A 22,606-nucleotide genomic window follows, 5' to 3' on the forward strand; every position below is an offset into this window, starting at 1 on the left:
GTAAGAATTGGGTTACATACAAGAAATAATATATATTCATATAAGAACCTGGAGGGAAAGATCTGGAATTAAAAGCATTTTATGAGGAAAGGAACTAAACCCTCTTACCCTGTCCAGACATGCGTGAAAGGAGTAAACACAGGTCAGAGTTTTTCTCCTGCATAGTACAGGTCGGGTGCAATCACAAGTCGAGGGAGGCTCTGGGGCCCTAAGACATCGAGTTGTGGTTGGCGCAGGGTTATTCATCCGTAAAAGGGTGCCTCTTGGATGTTCACATGTGAGGGGTGTCTTTCTCTCATGTCCTTGCAAGCAGACAAGTTCCTGGCTCTGGAGCGCTCACACTTCTGGGGTGCTAATCGAGTCTTCCTCACACGTCTAGGGGTGCTCTCACCTAGTCGGTAGGTTGCTGGCTGGAGGGGGGTTCACACTTCAGGGGTGCCTCTTCTGTGCTCGGTCCCACGTTGCTGCCTTCTTTGCTCACATGCCCTTCGCATAGCACAGGCTACACAGGGGCACTTAGGGGCATGGGCAGTTTTCTGCAGCCAATCCAAAATCCTGATGAACCTCCACCAATCAGTGCTGGCAGAGTTTCAAAGTCCATCATAGAAACTCAATCTGAAACCCGTTCTCGCCGCAGCACTCCCCTGAGTGTGAGTGAATTCAACCAAAGGGGGCGGGGTTCCGCACATATGTTGCACTGAGACCTTCCCAATTGATGCTTCCTGCATAGCACCATCATGGCAAAGGTCCCCCCCTCACAGCATGAATGCCCGCAAATAAATACACACCGCACAAGTTTATACTTGGGAAAAAACTGCTGCAGGTTTATTACATACAACGTTATGTAATCTGGTGGGTTAGCTTACGGGCGATCCAAGGACAGGCAGCCTTCTCGCCACCTGCCCGCCTGATGAGCCTAGCACCACCGTGGAGAACCACTTTGTACTGCACCTTCTGGTGATCCCCTTCCCGGATCACCTGACCACCCTAGGTCCATTATACTCACGTTCATTCTGGGCGGAGCGTAGCTAGGCAAACCCCCGGTTGCTCAGGCCCACAACCGCCCGAAGGACTAATAGGGCGCCGACATAGAATCCGTGAACCTCCCATGAGGCTCCTGGGGTTCGGCTCTGGCACCCCTGTGTGCCGTGCAGCGGTACCGTTCTGTACCCGTATGCTTCCAGATCGCCCTGTAACTCCGCCACAGCCCTGGAGGCCGCCAACTGTCGCCACCGGGGCCCCCCACCAACTGCTCTAGTCTATTACCTGCAACCCTTTTGTGCTAGCGCCTCCTCCAAGTCTAACAAGAACAAGTCCATCCCCACTGGAGTGAGGTGTACCCCGTCAGACTCGAAGTATCCTTTGACCCTTTCCTGAATCATTTCGTGTCTGATAAATCCCAGGCCCCTCTGCTGAGTGAACTTGCGCATGGAGGTGTTCACCCGTCTCCTGGACCGTTCCACCGCCTCGCCAGACTTAGCACCCTGCCAGACCCCTGTGGCACAATCTCTGACCACCAGAGCTCGCACTGACCTAAGTGCTTGCTCAGTTCTCCCAAGTCAGTCTTCATAGCATGCAGGAGCAAAGTCCTCCCAGAGGCAGTCAAGTCATTGCCCCCCAGGTGGATCACCCAAAAATTAGGCGGGGCACCCAGCGCAGCTAGCGAGTGCCCCAGTCTGTTCATGAGGCTGCTCCATCTCATCCCTGGAAAACCCAACCACTCAAACTTTGTCTGCGAGAATCGACGCATTCAGTTTCTGATCGATGCCCAACGGGCCAACCGGGAGATGGCAATGTGCCCAATGACCCACACACGTGACCCTGATGAAACAAAGGACACGTTTCAACTCAAAACGTTTTTTTACCATAAACAATATGTCATTGCACTTACAACCACAAAACCATAAAACTTGTGGCACACAACACTGCACGTTACAATACTATTTACACTAAGCAGGCCCCTTCAGGGGCGGATATCTCGCTTATAACACTGTGACTCCCAGCGCCCTACTTTTTTAACACGTGCAGGTTCCAAACCTGCTGTGAATGCAGTGGTGGCTGCCCCAATCCTGAAAGAGTGGCTTGAATATTTTTTATCAGCCTGGAGTAGGCCGGCCCTGGACAGGCAAGCACCCATTACGCGCTCCACCTGGAAGATGCTTAGGGGAACTAAGTCTGTGTATATCAATAAGTACCCATGTGCTACAGGGCGAAATGAGACGTATTCCCGGACCCTGGCATCCGGGCAGTATCTGGGGTCTCCTAAAGGCAATAACCCCACCTCCACCCCCTTCCCTTTCTGGTCCTTCTTTGACCTCCTGAGGTGGATCGTCAACTTACCCTCCAACCGAATATCCACTATGCCCAGGGCGTCTCCTGACCTATCCGATTTGTACCGGGCCACTAACTCGCTGATAAGGAATGCTCCAAAAAATGCTAAGCAAAAAGCGGCGGAAAAGAGGGACGCCTCGTAGGGCGAGGGGGTGACTCCTCCCAGGACATCCAGCATGGCCTGCAGAATGGGGAAGGTGATGGGGGACCTGTTGTCTGGAACCCGGGGCTCGTCCCTGGCCCACCCCTTCAGTCCCGCCCTGATGACAAAGGACTTGGTTGGGTCCTGTCCTCCCCTAAGCTTGACATCGTGGCTGACCGCCGCTAAATGACCACAGACCCATGAGTGGCTCTTTCCTTGTTTTTTGGCCCAAAACACAAACGCCTGTACCTTGCCCTCCATGGGTACCCCGGACAGGCCCAAGGCATCAGCCACATTGTTGAAGGAGGTCAAGTGTGCCAGGTACCGTTTCCTGGTACCGGGGGCCAAGGCCCGTTCCCCCATGGCTCTTAATTGTTGTTCCACTCCAAGATCCTCCAGAGGGTTGCTGAGAAGGGGGTCATCTCCCCTCTCGCCTGCAGCCAGGCCTCCCGGAAACGGAGCCACTGAAAACGAGAGAGAGCGTCAGCCGCCACATTCTTGACCCCCTCAATGTGTCTAGCCCTACACTCGAAGTTGCAGCGCAGGCTCCCTCTGGCGAGCTCCCTGAGCAAGCAGAGCACCAGCGGGCACTTGGCAGTCTGCCCGTTGATGGCCTCACGACCGCCATGTTGTCTGACCAGAAAAAGACTTTTCTATCGGACAAGATCGCGGGCCACAGGTGGAGGGGTATGACAATGGGGAAAAGTTCCAAAACTGTGATTTTAGCAGCGATGCCGCGCTTGCGCCAGGCGTTGGGCCATTCCTGTGCGCACCATTCCTCGCCCAAGATTGTCCCAAAGCCCTCCCTCTCAGATGCGTCCGTGAACAGGCTGAGCTCGGGACTGTCCGCCCAGGGGGCCCTCCAGATAACCGTCCCATTGAAGTGCGACAGGAACTCCCCCAACATGACCAAGTCCTTCTTCAAGCCTGCCCCCAACTTGACCAGATGGTGTTTTTTAGACACGTTAGCTGTGGCCCTGGCTAATCTCCTGGCGAACACTCGCCCCACCGGGATGACTCTGGCTGCAAAATTGAGCTTGCCCAAGAGGCTTTGGATGACACACAAAGGAGCCTTGTCTTTCCCCAGCAGTGACTGGATGTCCTGTCGCAAAGCCTGGACCTTCTCTGCGGGGAGCCTAGACATGCCCGTCACCGTGTCCAGCTCAATGCCCAAAAAGGTGAGAACCTGCGCAGGACCCTCCGTCTTACCAGGTGCTAACGGCACCCCAAGGTGTCTTGCCAATTCCAGAAAGCATTGTAGCCCCCTGCTGCACTCCTGTGTACCTGCACCCCCAATTAACAAAAAATCGTCCAAGTCGTGGGTCACCCCACCTACGTTAAATCTCCCTGAGAGAGCCCACTGCAGGAATGAACTGAAGGCTTCGAAGTAGGCACACGACACCGCACACCCCATTGGCATGCACCTGTTGTAGAAGAATTCACCTTGCCACTTGAATCCAAGGAGGTGCTGGCTCTCAGGGTGGACAGGGAGAAGGCGGAAAGCGGACTCAATGTCAGCCTTGGCTAACCACGCTCCCCTGCCCGCCCGCCCTCCTGACCATGTCCACTGCCATGTCGAGCGAACAGTAAGAGACCGAGCAAGAACCCTCCTCCAGCCAGTGGTTCACTGAATCCCCCTCCAGGTATGACAGGTGTTGGATCAGCATGAGAGCCCCTGGCTCCTTCTTAGGGACCACCCCAAAGGGAGAGACCACAAAGTTCGGAAGGGGGGGTTGCAGGAAGGGGCCTGCCACCCTCCCCAGGGCCGTTTCCTTCTTGATCTTTGCCCCTACTACTTCGGGATGGTCCCTGGCTGACCCTAGGTTCTCAGCATCCCTGTTGACCATTGGTTCCCGATAGGGAATTCTGAAGCCTTCCAAGAACCCATGGGCTAGAGACAGTCTATCCATAGCATTGGGGTACTCCCTTATTAGTGGTAGCAGGTTGGCGGTGAAAATGGGGGATGGACCTTTGCCCCGCAGGTCCCAGGAGGGGGCACCACAGGGCGTGCAGGTTGGGCTGACCTGGGGGGAGAGGAAGGGGAGGACCTGGCCAGGGAAGGCCGGCCCTGGGGCCTACTTGTCGTGTATGGCCGGCATGGATGCGTGCTCATGCTTGTCGCAAGAGGTGGCCGAGTGTGGAGAACCGCACTTGCTGCAGGTGTGGGGAAATCGACAGGCCTTGCCCCAGGAGCATGCCCCTGCATTGAACAGCCTGCACGTACCACTGAAAACTCTTCTGGGTCCCTGCTTCTGGCCCCCACCACGGCCTCCCCGAAAGGGCTGCTTAAACTGACCCTTCCTGTCCTGCCTCTGGCCCTTGCTCGGCTCCCCCTTCTTCATGTTGGTGCTAGGCTTCTCGTCGGCCTCAACCCTGCCCTTGCCCATGTGCTGGACCCAGAGATGCACCTCCAACTGGTCCCACCCCAGTTCCGGACACATGGCCAACTTTTTCCTGAACTCGCAGTCATACCTGTACCAGCCCATCCCGTCGTTAGTCTCCGCCTCATTGGTAATGATGCCGGCGTATTGGAACAACCCCGGCCCTTGTTCTGGGTATCGCTCCATGACCACCACTGCCAGGATAGCGAAGCCCGGCCCCCATCTCTTAATTGTTTTATCAGGCCATGCTTGGAAGCGAACCTTCTTGTCCTCCTCCTTGCCACCCATTTTCTGGTATCCACCTCTTCTGCCCCGTGCATCAGAAGCGTAAAGATGTCGATAAATTCCCTCCTCCATATTCCTTCCTTGGCCGCAAGTGGCACCTCCCACGCTAGTGAACACTGGCCGGACAGCAGGGGGGCCAATGTGATTTGTGGCGCAGGAGCAGGGAGCACAGGAGGCGTCGCAGCGGGGGGGGGGTGCCTGATGCTGGGGACGCGGGCGGAGGTGGCGGCAGGGACCGCGGGGGGCGCATGTGGCTGCAGGCGGGATGGCTGGCTCTGCCCGTTGCTGACCACCTAGCTCAGGCGAGGTCCTCCTCTGGTGCCCCGGCTCCCATGGGAGTGGAGTGTGCACTCAATTGCCCCGGGCTCTGGCACTGGCACTGAGACCCCTTGCTGCAGGCTGCCCTGTGGCAACTCTGCTCAGTGACTGGCCCCCCTCCACCCCAAACATGTGTGACTGAAAGCGCACCTAGTGCTTGTGCGGGTGGTGCTGGTCTAGCTACCCCAACGCCACTGTTCGCTATGTTGCCGTTGTTAACCGCCAGGAGGCCAGCTCTGACCTTCGTCATGAAGTTCGTTAGCGTGTCGGTGAAGCTTACCCTGGTCATCACGTTTGGCAAAGTTCGGAGGCGGCGTTGCGTTGACCAGGAGGGGCACTGGTCCGGCTGTGGGGGGCAGTGGTGCATCGGCCACTGGCACGGCCACAGTCCGCACAATGCTCATGGTACGGCTCTTAGCTACCAGCGGATCAGCTGGGAAGTCCTTAACTGTGGGCCTGCGGACCCTCTTGGATCTGGTGGGACCGTTCTCCTCTGTGGGTTCCTGACCCATGCATGGGCAGGCATGGAGATACCAGAGTCGTCCAGGCTGTGCGCCATCAACAGCTCAGTGACCCAAGCCACTCCTTTAGCCCTGACCATCTCCATAACGGCCGACAACTGCGCATCTTGGTTCCTGGCTGGGAATCCTCCACCTGGGACATCAGCGAGAAAAGCAGAGGGGATCCCTGGCTATTCATCCGGATGGATCTGCGACAGCCCACCTGGAAGAGAAATTGAACTGTGAGCCAAAACCTAGCTGCAAGGTGCCAGATCGGCACCCTGTCCTTGCCTTCGACGCTCGGTCCCAAACCCTCGACCCCATACTTACTTCGTGTAGTCGCTACACTCTCCGTGACAATGCTTGTGTTTTCGTGATGCCTGGGGGGGATCTTGATGAACCCTGTGTGCGGATGATGGGAAAATTGTTAACCATTGGACACTAATGGTCTGCCGGCCGCTGGCACGGCTCCCAATCCCTGGCTGTCCATCATGTCTCCTTTCCCCCCTGAGCTGGTGTTGTTCTTGTGTACCCCCCAGCCTTGCCCCCTCAGCTTTGCCCCCCCATGCATTACCTCTGAAAACACCTCTGCAAGAGGGCTGGTGCTGCACCCTGCACCTTGGCGACCGTCTGGGAGCGTGAGACGTAGCTGGAAAACAAAACAGCGCGACATTAGAAGGAGGTGGTGGCTTATCCACCACCTGACTACGGTCACCCTGGCAGGCCGCTTAGGATACCTTGGCCATGTGGCGCGCCGCCCGGCCTGTTGAGAGGACACGCTCACCCTGCGCCGCACCGTTTGGCGTCTAAACGCCCTTTGTGCTACCTTGCCCCTGGCGGCTCTTACCCTTCACCTGTGCGGTCCTAGCGAATCCTTAGAAGGGGTAGAGGGGCCTGGCATCAATCCCTTCCTGCATAAACAAACAAATCACGTTAATACATTCACTGTCGCAGACAGGGCAAACAAGTCAAAGACGGCAGCCATCCGCCGGTGCAATGTGCAGGGCCGACCTTACCCCCGCGCCCCCCAAGATGGCAGGAGCCCAGCCTGGGCTGTAGTCCCCTGAATATGCATGCGCACAGCGACCGTGGCTCAGGGGGGGTGGCACAGTCACAGGCAGCTGAAAGTGGAGGGTGACGCAGGCACGCAGCGTCGGGGCACCGGGGGGTGGTGTAAGGCCACTGGGGAAGGGGGCCGCAACGTGCCGGGCGAAACCCCAGGGCCACAACACCTGGAGCATGCACACCACCATGGAGCTCCTACCCTCGTCTGCTATACGTGAAATAATAATCTTTTTTTTTTTTTTTTTACCAGTGTCTGGCCCGGACCGGAGTCTGCCCGAGGCGCCACCTGACCGCCAAAATATCACCCCCTAACTGGGGGCTTACAGTTGCCTCCACTTGTTTTGAAAGGAATCCTTCAGAAAAGAGCATTGGCGTTATAACTCTTAACCTTGAGAGTAAGCGTCAGAGACCTCAACCATAGGGCCACAGTGGCTCTGGCTGAGCGAGCGGAGACCTGAAAGACCGGGGCAGGAGCATCTGCTTGCAAAAGTATTGGAGTGCTTTACACGAGCACCGTATTTACATTACACATTCAGGCACGGGGAGATTCAGTAACGTATTTGGCAAGAATCAAGGAACCTCTTGCACTGTGCCGGAAGACGGGATAGAACCAGGGACCTTTAAACATATTTGAAAATTGTACTGCAAATGTGCTGCACTCGGCTGAGGCTGAAAGCTCCATTCCGTCCTTGAGACGAACGGCCGAACACAGTAACATATGGGAGCTCAGCCACACAGCGTGCAAGGCGCCTTCCCGCTGCTTTAAACCCCTGTCTATACAGCCCCCTACGATTTGCCCAGGATCCAGAATGTGAACGCGACCCCGTGGTTCGAACCCTGGTTTCCGCCGCCAAAGTCAGCAATTTAGCCGACGGACCACATGGTGCCAGAGGGAGTCTAAGGCCTAACATTGGCACGGGTGCTCAGGAGGGGGAGGGGTGCACCGCGCATGCCCCGACCCGGAGCGCGCACTCACCTAACATGTGAGCAGGGAACGCGAGGCCGAGTGCTGAGACCCGGTTTCCCACCCGGCTCGGCAGACCCCGCAAGGACCCGCTCCCCACGCAGCATCTCCGGGCGGGGGGGGATGCCCCTGCCACACAGCCATGGGAGCACCACAGGCATCCAGCGGCGCAAGGCAGAACCCGCGGTGCTGGAGGTGCACCGCGCGGGCCCTGCCTCCCGACCGCCACAAACAACGAAACAACACCACTGCGGTGACAGCACCGGCAGCGGCAGACCAGAGAGCGTAGAACCCAGGGCAGCGGCAATTAACCCCGACATTGGTGAGTCTCCGCACATACATCGGCCACGGTGCTCAGAGGATGCACGCTGTGGTAGCTTGGTCAGGAGGGCCCAGGAGGGAGGGGGTGGCACACGGGCTGCTGGCCAAGCCCGTCGAAAAATACTCACCATACGCTCACTGCCCCCGCGAACCACAAGCTAGAAGCGAACGCCCAGGAATATGCTCACTGCCCATTACCGAGGTTGGACACGCGTAGGTGCCAGCGTCCCGAGAGCAGCCTTGAGCACCAGCTCGCACGAGGCTTACTCGGTTGTCCTGGGTTAATGTGATGCCGGGGTTCAGCGCCCACCCCGGTCTCGTGCTCGCCCACAACCCATGGGCCCAGTGCGTCCCCCGAGGCAAATAAGGAGGGCAGGCGGGGGCGCCGCGCGACTGAGTAAGAGGGGGCCTCAACGCAAGAGGACGGGGTAACGCTGCGATCAGAAGCGTCCCGTCGCAGGCGGGCCTGCAGGGTGGGCGACTGGCTGCGTGCTCCGGCGCACCCCCGCACCCACCCCCGGAGCTGCACCCTGCTCCCCCCGTCCCCGGCAGACTCCAGCCTAGGCTGGACCGCCCGCCCTAAATCTCCCACATGGGGAGATCCGGCTTGGGGGAGGGTGGAGGGGCATGGCCTACACTCACCGCGCTAAATCGGACAAGCTCCAGAGCATGAGGGAAGCGTGGTGTCCATGGCGCGTCCGGTGCACAAAGAGGCAGAAAAGGGGTGGGGGATACCTATGTACCCCTCACCCTGCCCCGCGCACCGGACGTGGCCGGGACACCGCGACCTAATGGGGACTCCTCCCTGGCCAAACCCCCCCCCCCAGAAAAGGGGGGGGAGGAAGGTGGGGGGGTGGGGCCCGCTGCCACTACAGGGCCCCCCTTTTGAGTGGCCCCCTGTGGTGGCCTCGGGCAGCCGTATTGACACGGGCGTCGCGCTATATGTTTTAGCGTGCTCGGCATGGTGTCCTTTCCTGACCCGCCATGACCTTCTCCTGGCTTCAGCCCACCCTTGCTCCAGTCCCCCTCACCACCCCTTCCCCAGCCTTGGAGCACGCATTTATGGCAGCAGGACCACACCAAATGCATTTCCAATACTTGTTTCAATGTGTCTTTTAGCTGCTATTCTTTGGACTTACAGTAGGCTTGCCCCTCCACCCTCCCATCCTGCTGCCTCTCGCGCATACCCCGTCATCCATAATTGATGCCTGCTTTGGGGAGATTGATTGGCCCAGGGAATAGCGAATCTACTAAATTTATTAAGTAGACCAGCAGCAGTATCATGCAGCAGGCATTTCTTTGTATTTTTTTTCGCTTTGCACTGGACTTGGTTACAGGGAGGACACAGGGGCTGTTAATCTCTCTCGCGCCTCCAGAGCCACTTCCAAGTCCGTTCGCTGCTTAAGTCCTACAGGATACACCGTGAGCTTCTGCAGCTGCCCCTGCAATGCTTGGTATCTGGAGCTGGGACACCCTGCGAGCAGCAGGGTAAAAGCAGCTAATATGCGCTTCTCTTCTGCCGCCTCGTTTTTCTGTCCCAAGAAAAAAAAATTATTTGCTTTATCTAATTACAGTAGGAGAGGCTTCATTTTTCATACGTAACGCCACTTTGAGGTAAAAACATACCGCTCTTCCGCGTTTATTACCCATGCAAAAGTCGTCGCAAGATTCACTACACTCTAAAGTTTACGCAATGTAATCCATGTTGCTTGGGGAGTTCAATGCGCTATGGAAGGTAGATGGTGGTGTAGGAGTGGAAAGACGGAGGAAAAAGGTTTTGTGGGAGAGACCCTACCTGGAGACATCCTTCTTCCTACCTCAGGCTTCAATCCCTTTGGAGAATATGACCCCCCTCACCAGCTCTACCAATGACACCCCCCTATTCCCAGTGCATGTCACATGCCACTTTCCTACAATAGCGCTCTGAATGTAAGTCTCATTCACTCCCTTATGGTTCCCAGACTTATGAATGCATGTGTGTAAGCGGCCTCTTGCCCTCTGATGGCAGAAATGTCCGCAGGAGAAGAACGTTTTTGCTTTGTTTCTGTCACTAAAGCATATGACACTTTCACTAAGTGGGTAACTACCTGCTTATCCATTTAGTCACAGTAACCACAACTGTCTAATGTTAACCTCGCTGGTCTGAGATCTTGGCCAAAAGGCTGTAAGGCTGTATTTACATCTGTAACAAGCATTTACAATGCAATAGGTCTCGCATTTATGCGAGTTTAAGCTATTGGCATTGTAAATGACAATGCCTTTTATTTATGTTTTAAAAACGAAAACAACAATAAAAGGCATTGTTATTTGCAATGTCAATAGCTCAAACTCGCGTAAATACGAGACCTATTGCATTGCAAATGCTTGTTATCTGTGCCAGGGAGAGGGTAGTCTACCAACACCTCATGCAAATTACTGCTGTTGTGCGAATCCTAGATTCTTGTTCTAATATCACATACGTGCATACAGTGTGTGTATATGCAACAACAGCTTGGTGCATGTTTGTTAGTGGGACTGTGTGTGTGGTGAGAATTTTGTACTGGGACCTGTAAGATCTATGTTGAATGGCCTCTAGTTCAACATAGACCAAGATGGAGGGTTGATACAGCTTTTCCGGACAGTGGGATGTATGGATTGCCTTCCTGTGGCTGGAATGCAGAGACACAGACATTGATGTGTAGGAGAATGGAGCCAGGGCACCCTTTTAGAAATTGAATGAAAGCCCTCTTAGTTAAGTGATGCTGATAAGTTCCTCTGGAACACTGCTGTTCAGTGGATGGTAGGGGCAAAGGTGGGACTGCAGTTTATGTTGTTCAAGGTGAAGAAGTTTCTAGACTGGGCTTGTCCTTTAGTCTGTCTCTAATTATTGCTACAGGAAGGCTAATAACTGCCAGGTGCACATAACTCACTTCATTCTGCCCATGTTTTATATTCCTTGCTTGAAGCCAGCATCGTTGTCAACTGCTTCTAAAGCCATCATCTACTACAACTGTAATTCAGTCTTTGCTAGTCTTCTTGCATTACTAGCCCATAATCTCCAAAGACCTCAAAATGCTGTTGTCCATTTTCTCTCAGGAGGAAGAGACTCTACATAGGTTCAGCAAGAGATCGTATATTCTTCAGAATAGTTTGCTGTGTCTTCAAATGTATTCACACGCTTTACTCATGCTATATAACTTAGACAGTATACAAGTAAACTCCCTAACCCACCTTGGAAGGAACTCAATTCAAAAAGCAAAAGGTCTGCTCTCCTACAATTTCTTACCCAAAAACATTTGGAAAATCTCTTCCCTTGGCTCCTTCAAAAAAAGGAACTACATACGGCACTTTACTAGGGTAACTGAAATATCCACTTCAAGAGAACCTAAGGTAGCGAGCCGAGGCTGGGCTTACATCCCCCCACCCAAATAAAAAAGTAACATAATGGGGAACCGCGGCCAACAGTCAATGGGTCAAGGGAGACGTGGGTCGAAAAACTTTGGGAACCACTGGCATAGGCACTTTGAGGGGTCAGAGCACATGCAGTGGAGCCTAGTCAGCAGGGCCCAGTACACTTCAGAGTCAAAAAACCAGCAGCAATCGTCCAGAAATTTAGAAGGCGGTCATACAAAAAAAATCACATTGTACAGTCATCTTTACCTTCAGCCACATTTTAGGAATCAAAACATAATCTCCAAGCCTCCTGCTGCTGTTTCCACTGGGACTGAGTCTCCTCAAGGCCAAAAGATGGTTAATTCTGGCCCTTGTTCATGAGATTCTGGATTTGATGTTGCACAGTTATTGTTCTCATTTTGTTAGCAATCTTGCACCCTTCTCCTGAGCCTTGGTAATCACTCTCAATATTATGGTCAAATGCTGGTAGATCTACTGTCTCAGCATCTGTTTACATCAGACATATTGCTGCCCTACTCTCTGGTAACAATTAGTTAACTATGTAGTGCTCCAGACTTCTTTGATGCTAAAACAGAAATGCCACAATTAACCTGACTCGACCACTATGGGTCGTGCTTGGTTCTCTTTCTTTTGTGCCATAGACCTCAATCACTGCATGGGGATAGCGACATATGAGTTGTCAGTCCATAATCAGATCTCAGGTACAGACACAGCCTGAGTCTTCCTATCCAACCTACTGTCCAGAAGTCTATGTGGGCATTGCAGGCAGTTTGTCTCTTGTCCCTGTGTCAGCCAGTTAGTTGGTGGGCACTTGTAGTATGATCATGGCATGTGTTACCTCAAAAGGTGTGCCTTTATCAGTCTCCTCTTTGACCACTGTTCTTATTCCATGCCATAAGTGACTTTGATGACCCTATTTCAAAGGCAAAAATATTTGTCTTTCAGTCCTCACTTGGAAAAACGTCCACCGTGTTTATCATCAGTCCACGCCAAAATAAACGATTTGTGTTGTGAAATAGGATTCAAACTAATTCCAACTATCTATAATCAGTTCCTCTTTAAAGGGCCCTGTAAGTTTTATTGGTTTCCTTGTCAGAAGTAACGTTATACCCATTAACTTTTCAGTTCTCGATCTTGGCATGCAAATTTAAAGTTCAGAAGAGCAAGGAAGGAACCGGGCGAGTAGTGATGTGGAGGATGGGAATCCGTAACAGCTACACAATGGAAGCTACATTCTGTGGATCTACACTTGGTAAGATACTTTAATTTTTCTGACAAAGAGATTGTAATATGTATTAAAGAGAATCCTAATTCATACTTCTAACCGCAGATCTCACCTTTAAAATATCCCTAGGCACCACACTGGAACCTAAGATTTTTCTTAACAGTGCTCCTTTTCCACAGCAGATGGTGTTGTGTAGCTCTGCAGTAACTCTGTGCCATCCCAAAAGTGACAGTGTGGAGCTGCATATAAGCACCACCCCAGCTTCCTGATGTCAGTTCCTTTTTTTTCCACATCCTTCGACACAGACCTGGTGCCCAGCTGCTAACTATGTTGTCCTTCTGACTACTTTAAATTTGAATTACTACAACATGGTAGGAAAAATATTCCCACCAAAACAACAAGATTAAAACCATGCTGAGACTGCAGGCAGCAGATTTTGGTCATGTACCTTTGGTACTTGGGGGCTTCGGTGACAACTCAGAGTGATGTTATAAATGCACCCTTTTGCACCCAAAGGCTTTCTGGGGCACGAGAAGTGAAGCTTGTCTCCAAACAGAAAAAGCACATATCCCACTACAAGTCACTCTTCCATCTTTGGTTCCGGTCATAAGACCATTCTCACCTAAAGTCCAGTCACTGGTTGAAGTCTTTTGGTGATTCGAAGTCGAAAACATGCCATAAGCGAAAGATGGCCAAGCAGGACTCAACCACATCCCAGCTCCAGAAGTCCAGTGAGACTGCACAAGAGCATCAAGATAAAAATCTTACTCTGAAATCCTTGCCCCGTCATCGACCCTGCAGCAAATAGCACTTTTCGAAGATTTCATGCGGCATCCGGCTCCCTTTGGCACAGCTTCAAGCCCCAGGGGTCCCTAGTGGGGTTTCTACTGGGGGTGGGGGGAGGGCTGCACCTGATGCCAACTGCCCCTTGAAGCCTCGCCGATGAAAGTGCAGACTTTTATTCCAGCACCACGGTCCATTTTCCTTCTATGCTGATGTTGATTCTGCAGGCACTAATTCAAATTCCGATCCAAAAGCTGGTCTCTGACACCAAACTGACATCTTCCCATTTCAGGCCTATTATATGTTATGTTATGTGTGTTGCTGCCCCAGCAATGAGGCTTCCCGGTGCTAGTCTCGAATCTAAACCTGCTGCAACAATTGCCAGGGAAACAGAATGTTGAAAGGAAAATCCTAAACTGAGAAAAGCCAGGGCTTCAGAAGTTTACTGAAGGACAAGTAGAGAAAAAGCAGGTCTTTAGAAGTTTCCTGAAAGACAAGTAGTTGTGGACGTTCCTGATAGGGGTAGGAAGTGTATTCCAGAGAACTGGGGCTTTTGCACTAAACAAGCGGCGACACGCTCTCACTCTCTTAACACGAGAAACAGTGGCCAACTTGAGGTTGGTTGAGCACAAGGGCCATAAAGGTCAATCCATGGAGAGAAACTGGATAGAATAGGGGGGCACCTGGGAAAGTAGAATCTTATGGGTGGTGCACAATATCTTGAAGTACACACGCTTCTCCACAGGGAACCAGTGCAGTTTGCAAAGAAGGCCATAAACAGGGCAGAATCTCAGTTATGCTAATATTAACGGCGCAACCAGTCATTCTCTAGCCAGACACCAATCCTAGTCTTCTGCCGTGACACCAGTATTACCTGTATGGCTAGGGACTCTCTGTGGGTCCAATTCAATGGACATTGCTAATGTTTCTCATGACAGTGATGATGATGAGGGGAGAAGTTATGTACTTTCCCCTTATACTTGTGATAAGTTGGGTTGTTGGTTGAGTGAGGTGAAACCTTACTGAAGCAACTGCCACAATCCTTGTCAGGGTGAACCACAAACCCTCTGGCAGGTTGGCACAAAAGCTGTCAGGCTTAACTTAGAGGCAATGTGCAAAATATGTATGCAGCACATAAACAGAAATAAAGTGAAAACACAACACAAGAAAAATCTCACACAAATTTAGAAAAATAGTGTAAATTGTAAAAAACTATTTGATACCAAAACAACAAAAATCCATTCAGTCGAACTATGAATTTGGGCCCGGTCTCCACTAACCTTTGGACTTAGAAGACATTTCAGATGAAAATGTCTGAGAAGGTTAGCTTGGTGTCCTATGACGAGGCATCATTATCCAGGAGCCGCTGGATAAAGTCGCAGTGAAGGGTCCTTTGTTCGGAAGTCGTAAACCTCCAGCACGATTTAGTTGCAGGCTGTAGCCCACAAGGGCTCCACAAGGCCATATACTTCTTTTGTGAGGAGACGCTGAACAGGATTTGTTGCGAACAAGAAGAACGTAGCAGAAGCTGCCAGGAAGTGAGGTCGATCAGCAATGCACCTTGGGTGAATCAACAAGCAGGTATTTCCCAGTCTCCTCCCGATTATCTGAGCACTTTTTGGTTGAAAGTTTTAAAGTCTGAAGTTTTGGATTTGGGCTATTTTGGCACCTTTTGCACCACTTCCAAGGATCCAGGACTGGAGGGGCACCAACTGGAGGGACAGGACTCACTCAGGCAGTGTCCAGGTGCAGGTTCAAGATGGTTGGAGCATTTTCTGTCCCTGTGGCTCTGATCAGTAGGTCAGCCAATTAGCCCTTGGAATCAATCTGTTAGTCCCGGGTTGAAGAAGAAGTGCAGGGATCAAGCAGTAGGGCAGACCTCTGGGGGCACAGAGCAGGCATCCGGCAGCATAGCAGTCCTTCTTGGTGCAGCAAAGCAGTCTTCTGAAGTACCCAGCAGTCCGCAGCAGCAGGCAATCCTCTGTGAGTTCTTATGCAGGTCCAGAAAGTGAACTGAAGAGTGGGTCTGAGGGTCCTATTTTTAGACCTGGTGCCTCCTTTCAAGTAGGAGAAGTTTCTGGAGGTTTCCCTTTTCAGAAGTGTTTGGAATTTCCTGCATCCCTGCCCTGGTCTTAGTCTGACTGCAGGCACAATAGACTAGTGTGAAATTATTTGTGTGAGAGCAGGGTGCAGCGTTTTGAAGGGCAAATGGGGCTATGCACAGCTCCACCCCCCATGCTGCCTGAGATGGCCCATCCAGGCACATCTAGTCCCTCTATTGTATGGCTGTCTGGGAGGAAGATACAAAAGCAAAATGCCAACTACACCCTGCCATGTCACCCAGGACCAGGCTGCAGGAACCAAATGTCTGGGACAAAAAAATGGCAACTTTCTAAAAGTGACGAACGAATAGGTTGGGCCCTTTTTCTATAGCCACTTTGGACTGTTAGCAAGTTACACAAAACAGAAAAATGGCTGTAATTGTTCAAGTTTCTTCATTGGAAAAACAGGTCAAGTGAATTAATTTTCATGGCCCGTGTATTTATTTCACAATTCATTCAAAAACAATTACTGGACTTTCAATCTATCTTGAAAAGGAAAACTTCTCAACTTTTTCATTTATCAAATATACCACAAAACAGAACAGTTTAAACATGATACCATATAAAACAACACATATTTATTACAAATGTGAATATTGAGTAACAAGAGAACCTAAATAGTGATTCCTATACAACAGTCATTATCAACAAGGAATAGACAAAAAATTAATATTGAAATCAAAATTAAATAATGAGAACCAGTCCAATGATTCTGAACCAGAGGTGCCTATCACTGTTATTCTGAATGTTGTGACTCTCTTGGTGAACACTTGGGGGTTTCAAAGTCATCAAGCAAGGGTGGGTTTGTAATATCAAAGTGTTTTCTCGCTGTCCACACTGATTTAAGTGAAGACATGTGAAGGTACATGTTCAGCTTACCTTTTTGTATTACAATGCACCCTGCTCTATGAACTGTTTAGAGCCGAACCTACGGGTGACTTTTATGTATTAATAAGGCAGTTTAACGTTTTGGGCCTCTGCTGTCCCCCTTCTTCCTCCGTACACAGTCTTGTAACTAGTAGATGAGTGGGGTCCGGCCTCCCCTGGGGGCTTTCGCCATGGGCTTTCACTGTTCTGCCTTGCTGGGGTTTGTTGTGAGTGTTTTCTGTGTTTATTTAAAATTGGACCTTTTCATTACTCTTTGAACTGTATTGGGGACACATCACTGTACCTAACTCTTAATGCTGCCGAACCTTCGGGCTGTCGGCTGAATAGCTGTGTCCTGAATTTTGAAATAAAGGTTTTAAAAAAAAAAAAAAAAAGGCAGTTTAAAAATTAGCAAGGGGGTTACTTTGAGACATGTAAAAAAGGCTACTTAAGTAGGTGGGACAATAAGTGCTGCTTCCTACTTATGGCGTTTAATTTACAGACTGTGGCTACATGTAGTTTCACTTTACTAGGGACTTATAAGTATATTAAATGTGCCAATTAGTTGTTCGCCAATTTACCATGTTTAAAGGTGAGAGCACAAGCACTTTAACTGTGTTTAGCAGTGTTGAAGTACACATAGTTTTATGTCCAGCAAAACGAATTCATTAAAATAGGAGGGGCAAAGAAAAAAGGTTTGGGGGAGTTCCCTGCAGAGAGGGCTAAATCCCACCATACTGATGAGAGGTTGTCTTCTTATGGATACTTCTAACCACAGTTTCCTCACATTCCCAGCAGTGCATCTGCGCATCTCTAAGTGGAGTTGTGTGGCTCCACATTGATCTCTTTCTGCTCCAGAAGTGATGGAGCACTACTGCGCTGCAACGTCCAAGCATTTCTTTCTGCGCCTATGAATTCGAATCTAGAGCTCTGCTCTTTTTTTGTCAGTTGATCAATTCTTTCAAATTCCTTTCTCCAGTGTGCAAGTGAACGTTGTCCCCACCAAAGGCTACAGAGTTCAAACCATGCCATGATTGTCAGAAACAGATGTTGGTGGCGGGCCCGCATGGGGTCTGACACTGGTGCTTCCAAGATGTGTGAAAAATGTTCCTTCATGCACCCAAAGGCGACCCAGCACTGTGAAGGGAAGCTGTATGTCTCCAAACACTGTAAGAAGTCTCCAGAGAGGGGGCGTGGCTAGCCGAGCAGCGTGATGGCCGCTCTCTGAGTGAGCTCCGCCGGCTACTCTGATTAATCCTTTTATGATCCTGAACCTGGAGACTGCGGAACCCCACACCTCCCGGGTCCTGCAGCCTACACCCTGGTGATCCTCCGATCCGAGCCGGGAGAGCGGGGGCGGTTCCCCCTGGAAGCGGCGACGGACTCCTTTTCTGCCGGCTGGCGGGCTGGTCCTGGCCCGCGCCGGAAGTGCCCCTCGCCGGGAGCCGCGAATCACGGTGGGCCGCGGCTTCGGAGGCCCCAGCGGATCGAGTGGCAGTCGCTGCGGGCGCCCCGCACCGAGAGCCACATTGCTGCCGACGGAGAGCTCCCCAGTCGGAAGGCTACGGGGTGATAACAAAGACCGGTGCGCCTTAGCGGAGCGGCCTTGCCGCGGCGAGTGGATCCTGCGGCGACCGGGGGCGGCGCTGGCCGGTGTCGAGCCAGGCGGAGGTTGTGGAAGTTGGTCAGCGCCAGCACAATCGAGGCGCCGGCCGCAGAGGAGGTGAGAGGGTGCCATGAAGGGATGAGGGGCACAGTTGATCCTGCCGCCTCGTAGTAGCGCAGGGACCTCCCACTGATCTGCAACCCGGCGAGTCACACAACTGAAGGACCCATGCAGCCCTGAACCCCCTGAGCCCCGGCGCGGCGCTATCCTGGGTGAGTGAGCGGACATATCGTTGCGCTGCGGACGCCCGCCGCTTTGGATCCGGGGGAGGCCCTGGTTGTACGCTGCTGCTTGCTGAGCTCACTGGGCACCTGCGAAGTTCACTAGAGCGGCTGGCCCTGCTTGCCACGTGTTAGGGGTCGCTCCCGGTGCGGGCTGGCGCCGTCTGAACAGTCGCGCACATACAGGGCAATAGCTAGAGGCGGCACGGAGGGGTGCTGCCCTATTGCTGGGCCGTTGGATAGCTCCTGACCGCTGAGATGGGGAAAACCGACGCCAAACAACCTAAGCTGACGTTTGATGGTAAAAGGCCACCGAAGACCGCGATAATGGAGCCGGATGCTGGCACGTCGGCGTCGCAGGGTGCTGCCCCAGACATAGACTTTGGGGCCCTGATCATGGAGGTGAGGACCAGCCTTAAAAGCATAGATGCTAAACTCGACACCATGACGGCGCAACTCGAAACAGTGACGGCTAAGGTGGACGCCCATGAGAAGCGGCTGGACTGCCTCGAAAATGGGCAAACTGAGTGTTGCGAATTCCAGCAACAGGCTAAGCGGCACATCACGACGCTGGAGCGCGAACTCGACACTCTGCGCGCCAAGTCGGACGATTTGGAAGCGCGCTCCAGACGATCCAACATCCGCATTACGGGCGTCCCAGAGACTACAAACACGGGGAAGATGGAATCGTTTGTGTCGAACCTCCTGCATGAACTGTTCGACCCGGACTTGTCCCCGGTGTTCACGGTGGAAAGGGCACACAGATCACTGGGGAAGAAGCCACCGGTGGGGGCCCCACCGCGTCCGATCCTGGCTAAACTACTTAACTACCAAGATAGGGACATCATTCTCAAATTGGCGAGAGAGAAGGGCAAGATCACACATAAGGGTAATCACATCTCCTTCTACCCAGATTTCACCCCGCTGGTGCAAGCAGCCCGGAAGGAATTTTTACCAGCGAAGAAAGTTCTATTACAAGCCGGAGTGCCTTACTCTCTCTTATACCCGGCAAAGCTGAAGGTATTCCACGACAACACCTCGCACTTCTTTACGGACGCCAAATCAGCCCTCAAATTTGCTAAACACGTCTGTGCTGGGGTCAGGAGGAAATCGCCCAGGCACGAGGAAGCTTCGGAACACCTGAGTGACAACGACTGAGGTCTCTGACATGATCACCCTGCCAGGCTGCAAATTTACTCTTTTGCGACACAGTTGAACGCTGGATTGAACTCTCGCACAGGTTTGCTCCTCCCGAACTGACGTCCTTGGGGCGGGGGGCTGCGGCATCACTGTACGCTGGCTTGTGCTGTAGTCTCCGCACTCCCACTGGGACACAGGCTGGCTGCGGACCTTGAGGATTACGGGGTGGGGGTACTGCCAGAACCCAGGACCGCTAAAGTTTGATGGTAGCCACCCCGAGTATACGGGGGTGTAAGCCGAGCGCACCACGCCTCATGGGGTGCCTCCCTCTGTTGTTGATGTTGGGGTATTTCATTGCAATGAGTACATGTTACTGGGATATGTCACGACCTGATTGGGGGGTTGCTGAGGGTAGGGGGTGGGGGGGGGGTTTTCTTCTGTTTCGAGTTTTGGTTCGTATTGGGTGCATTGTACTACTACGCATGCCTATATTTCAAGGTGCTAGCTCTATGGGTGTGGGGTTCAGGTGCCAGGATGGCTTCCGGGGGCGGGGTTGGGTGCTGGGAGTCCGGGATTGTCGAATGCTTTGATGGGAGGAATCAAAATCTGGACTTGGAACATTAGAGGCCTTGGGGACTTTAAGAAGGCCCGATTGCTGCATGGCATGTTGTCAAGACACAATGTTGATATTTGCTTCCTACAAGAAACACATCTGAATGTCACCCCCTCAGCTAGATTGAAGAATTCCAGATGGGCGCACGTTTACTCTTCCATTTACTCCAATTATGCGAGGGGCGTAGCCATACTAATTCGCAGAGGGTTGGATTGGCGGGAGTACTCTCAGGTGAGGGATGCGGAGGGTAGATATGTCCTGCTCCATGGGGCTCTACAGGGGCGACCCATTGTCCTAGCTGCAATCTATGGCCCGAATGTGGACGATCCTGACTTTTTTAGAAATGTTTGGGCGCAAATTGTCTTGCTGGATTGTCAGGCGGTCGTGTTGGGAGGAGATTTCAATGTTGTGTTAAACGATGATGCGGATCGCACAGGTGTGAGTAGACCGCAGCACACTAGAGCGCGCCAAGCGATCTTGGATATCATGAGGGAGGGTCTACTCTCAGATGTGTGGCGAGTTAGAAACCCGGGTGCAAAAGTGGGGACCTGCTACACCTCTCATAAGGCTGCGTGGTCGCGACTAGATTTCTGGTTGGTGTCTCCTGAAGTTGCGACATGGGTGTCAAATGTTGATATTATGGCTAGATCATTATCAGACCATGCTCCATGTATGTTGGTGTTGCAGCCCCCCGACGCCGTACATAGGGCGTTCCAATGGCGCCTTCCCCCACACGCACTCACAGACCCTGTGTTTGTAGAGGAGATAAGAGAGGATATCACTAATTACTTCACTGAAAATGCTGGGTCAGCCACTTCTGAAGCCATAGTGTGGGATGCATTTAAAGCTGTTATAAGGGGTCAATGTATTGCCCGTAAAGCAGGGGTCCTACGCACCATAAGAGACGCACTAGCTAAACTTGAGGGGGAACTTAAAGACTTAGATGTCGCTTTTAGCTCCGACCCAACGTTGGCGACTGCTGGCACTCTGAAAACTAAGCTGTTGGCATTTAATGAGGAGGCGGAGCGAGAGGTGCGGTTTCTAGGGCGGCAGGCAGAGGCGCGCAGATATGGGGAGGGAGATAGGCCTAGCAGGACTCTTGCCAGACTGATTGCTCCTCGCACACAGTCGAACTACATACACTCTATCTATGATAACACTGGACGACTGGTAGTAGGCCAAGAGGCGGTGTTAGGCGCCTTCGCAGAATTCTATGCTGCTCTGTACACCTCGAGACAGCCCACGACACCGACGTCACTACGGGACTTCCTTGACTCCATAGCACTTGTGTGGTTCAATAACAATCACAGACAATACATGGACCTCACCGTTACAGTGCAAGACATCGCCCAGGTGATTAAAAGCATGCCGGCCAATAAAGCTCCTGGCCCAGATGGCCTGACCACCTCCTTTTATAAAACCTACGTGGCCGAACTAGCGCCGAGACTACACTCTGTGTTTGTCGAGGCCCTCGAGTCACACTCCCTCCCAGACTCCATGCGTGAGGCTCTCATTGTCACGCTCCTCAAGCCAGACAAGGACGACCAACAGCTGGACTCTTACAGGCCCCTGTCCCTCATCAACGTAGATGCCAAAATATACGCAAAAGTTATTGCCGATAGATTGCAACCGATGTTGCCGATGATAGCGCTCCCAGATCAATCGGGATTCATCCCTGGCCGAGCAACATCTCATAATCTCAGAACGATCTTTTCGGTCCTTCACTATTTACACCCGTCAGTACAGGCAGCGGTGGTGTTTCTAGACGCCACCAAAGCCTTTGACTCCTTAGAATGGCCCTACCTCTTCTGTGTGCTGCGGCGGATGGGATTCAGCCAAAACTTCCTGACCCTTATTAAGCTCCTCTACACGAAACCCAGAGCCCGAGTGAGCGTCAATGGCCTTGTCTCCAAACCGTTTGATGTCTCGAGGGGCACTAGGCAAGGCTGCCCTCTATCCCCGCTCCTCTTTGCAATTGCGATGGAGCCGTTAGCAGCTCGAGTTCGGCAGCACCATACAGCCAGGGGCATCGGATTCAGTGCTAGAAGCTTACTGATCTCACTGTACGCGGACGATGTCACCTTGTACGTCCTGAACCCTAAAGACAACCTGAGCCCTATACTTCGTGAATTTGTGAGGTTCGAGGGCTTGGCAGGGATATCCATTAATTGGTCGAAGTCGGTGGCCTTCCCCCTGACGGAGAGCACTGTTCGGCCTGCCCCTGACTACCCCCTCAGGTGGGAGACGGAAGCTGTCAAATATTTGGGCATCTGGATCAGCCGGGATGTA

At 52.3% G+C, this 22,606-nt stretch overlaps 1 protein-coding gene across 3 annotated transcripts in view; it reads left to right on the top strand.

The window, feature by feature from the left end:
• The window catches only part of AGBL3 (AGBL carboxypeptidase 3), a 616,174-nt gene that overhangs the window by 328,596 nt on the left and 264,972 nt on the right, over positions 1-22,606 (top strand). For all 3 annotated transcript variants that reach the window (XM_085651966.1, XM_085651965.1, XM_085651967.1), the window contains exon 9: positions 12,826-12,952. In XM_085651966.1, coding sequence (XP_085508092.1) covers positions 12,826-12,952 — 127 coding nt within the window. The remainder of the gene's footprint in view (positions 1-12,825; positions 12,953-22,606) is intronic.

The sequence above is a fragment of the Triturus cristatus genome, chromosome 4_1 (assembly GCF_964204655.1).
Source record: "Triturus cristatus chromosome 4_1, aTriCri1.1, whole genome shotgun sequence".
Taxonomy (NCBI): domain Eukaryota; kingdom Metazoa; phylum Chordata; class Amphibia; order Caudata; family Salamandridae; genus Triturus; species Triturus cristatus.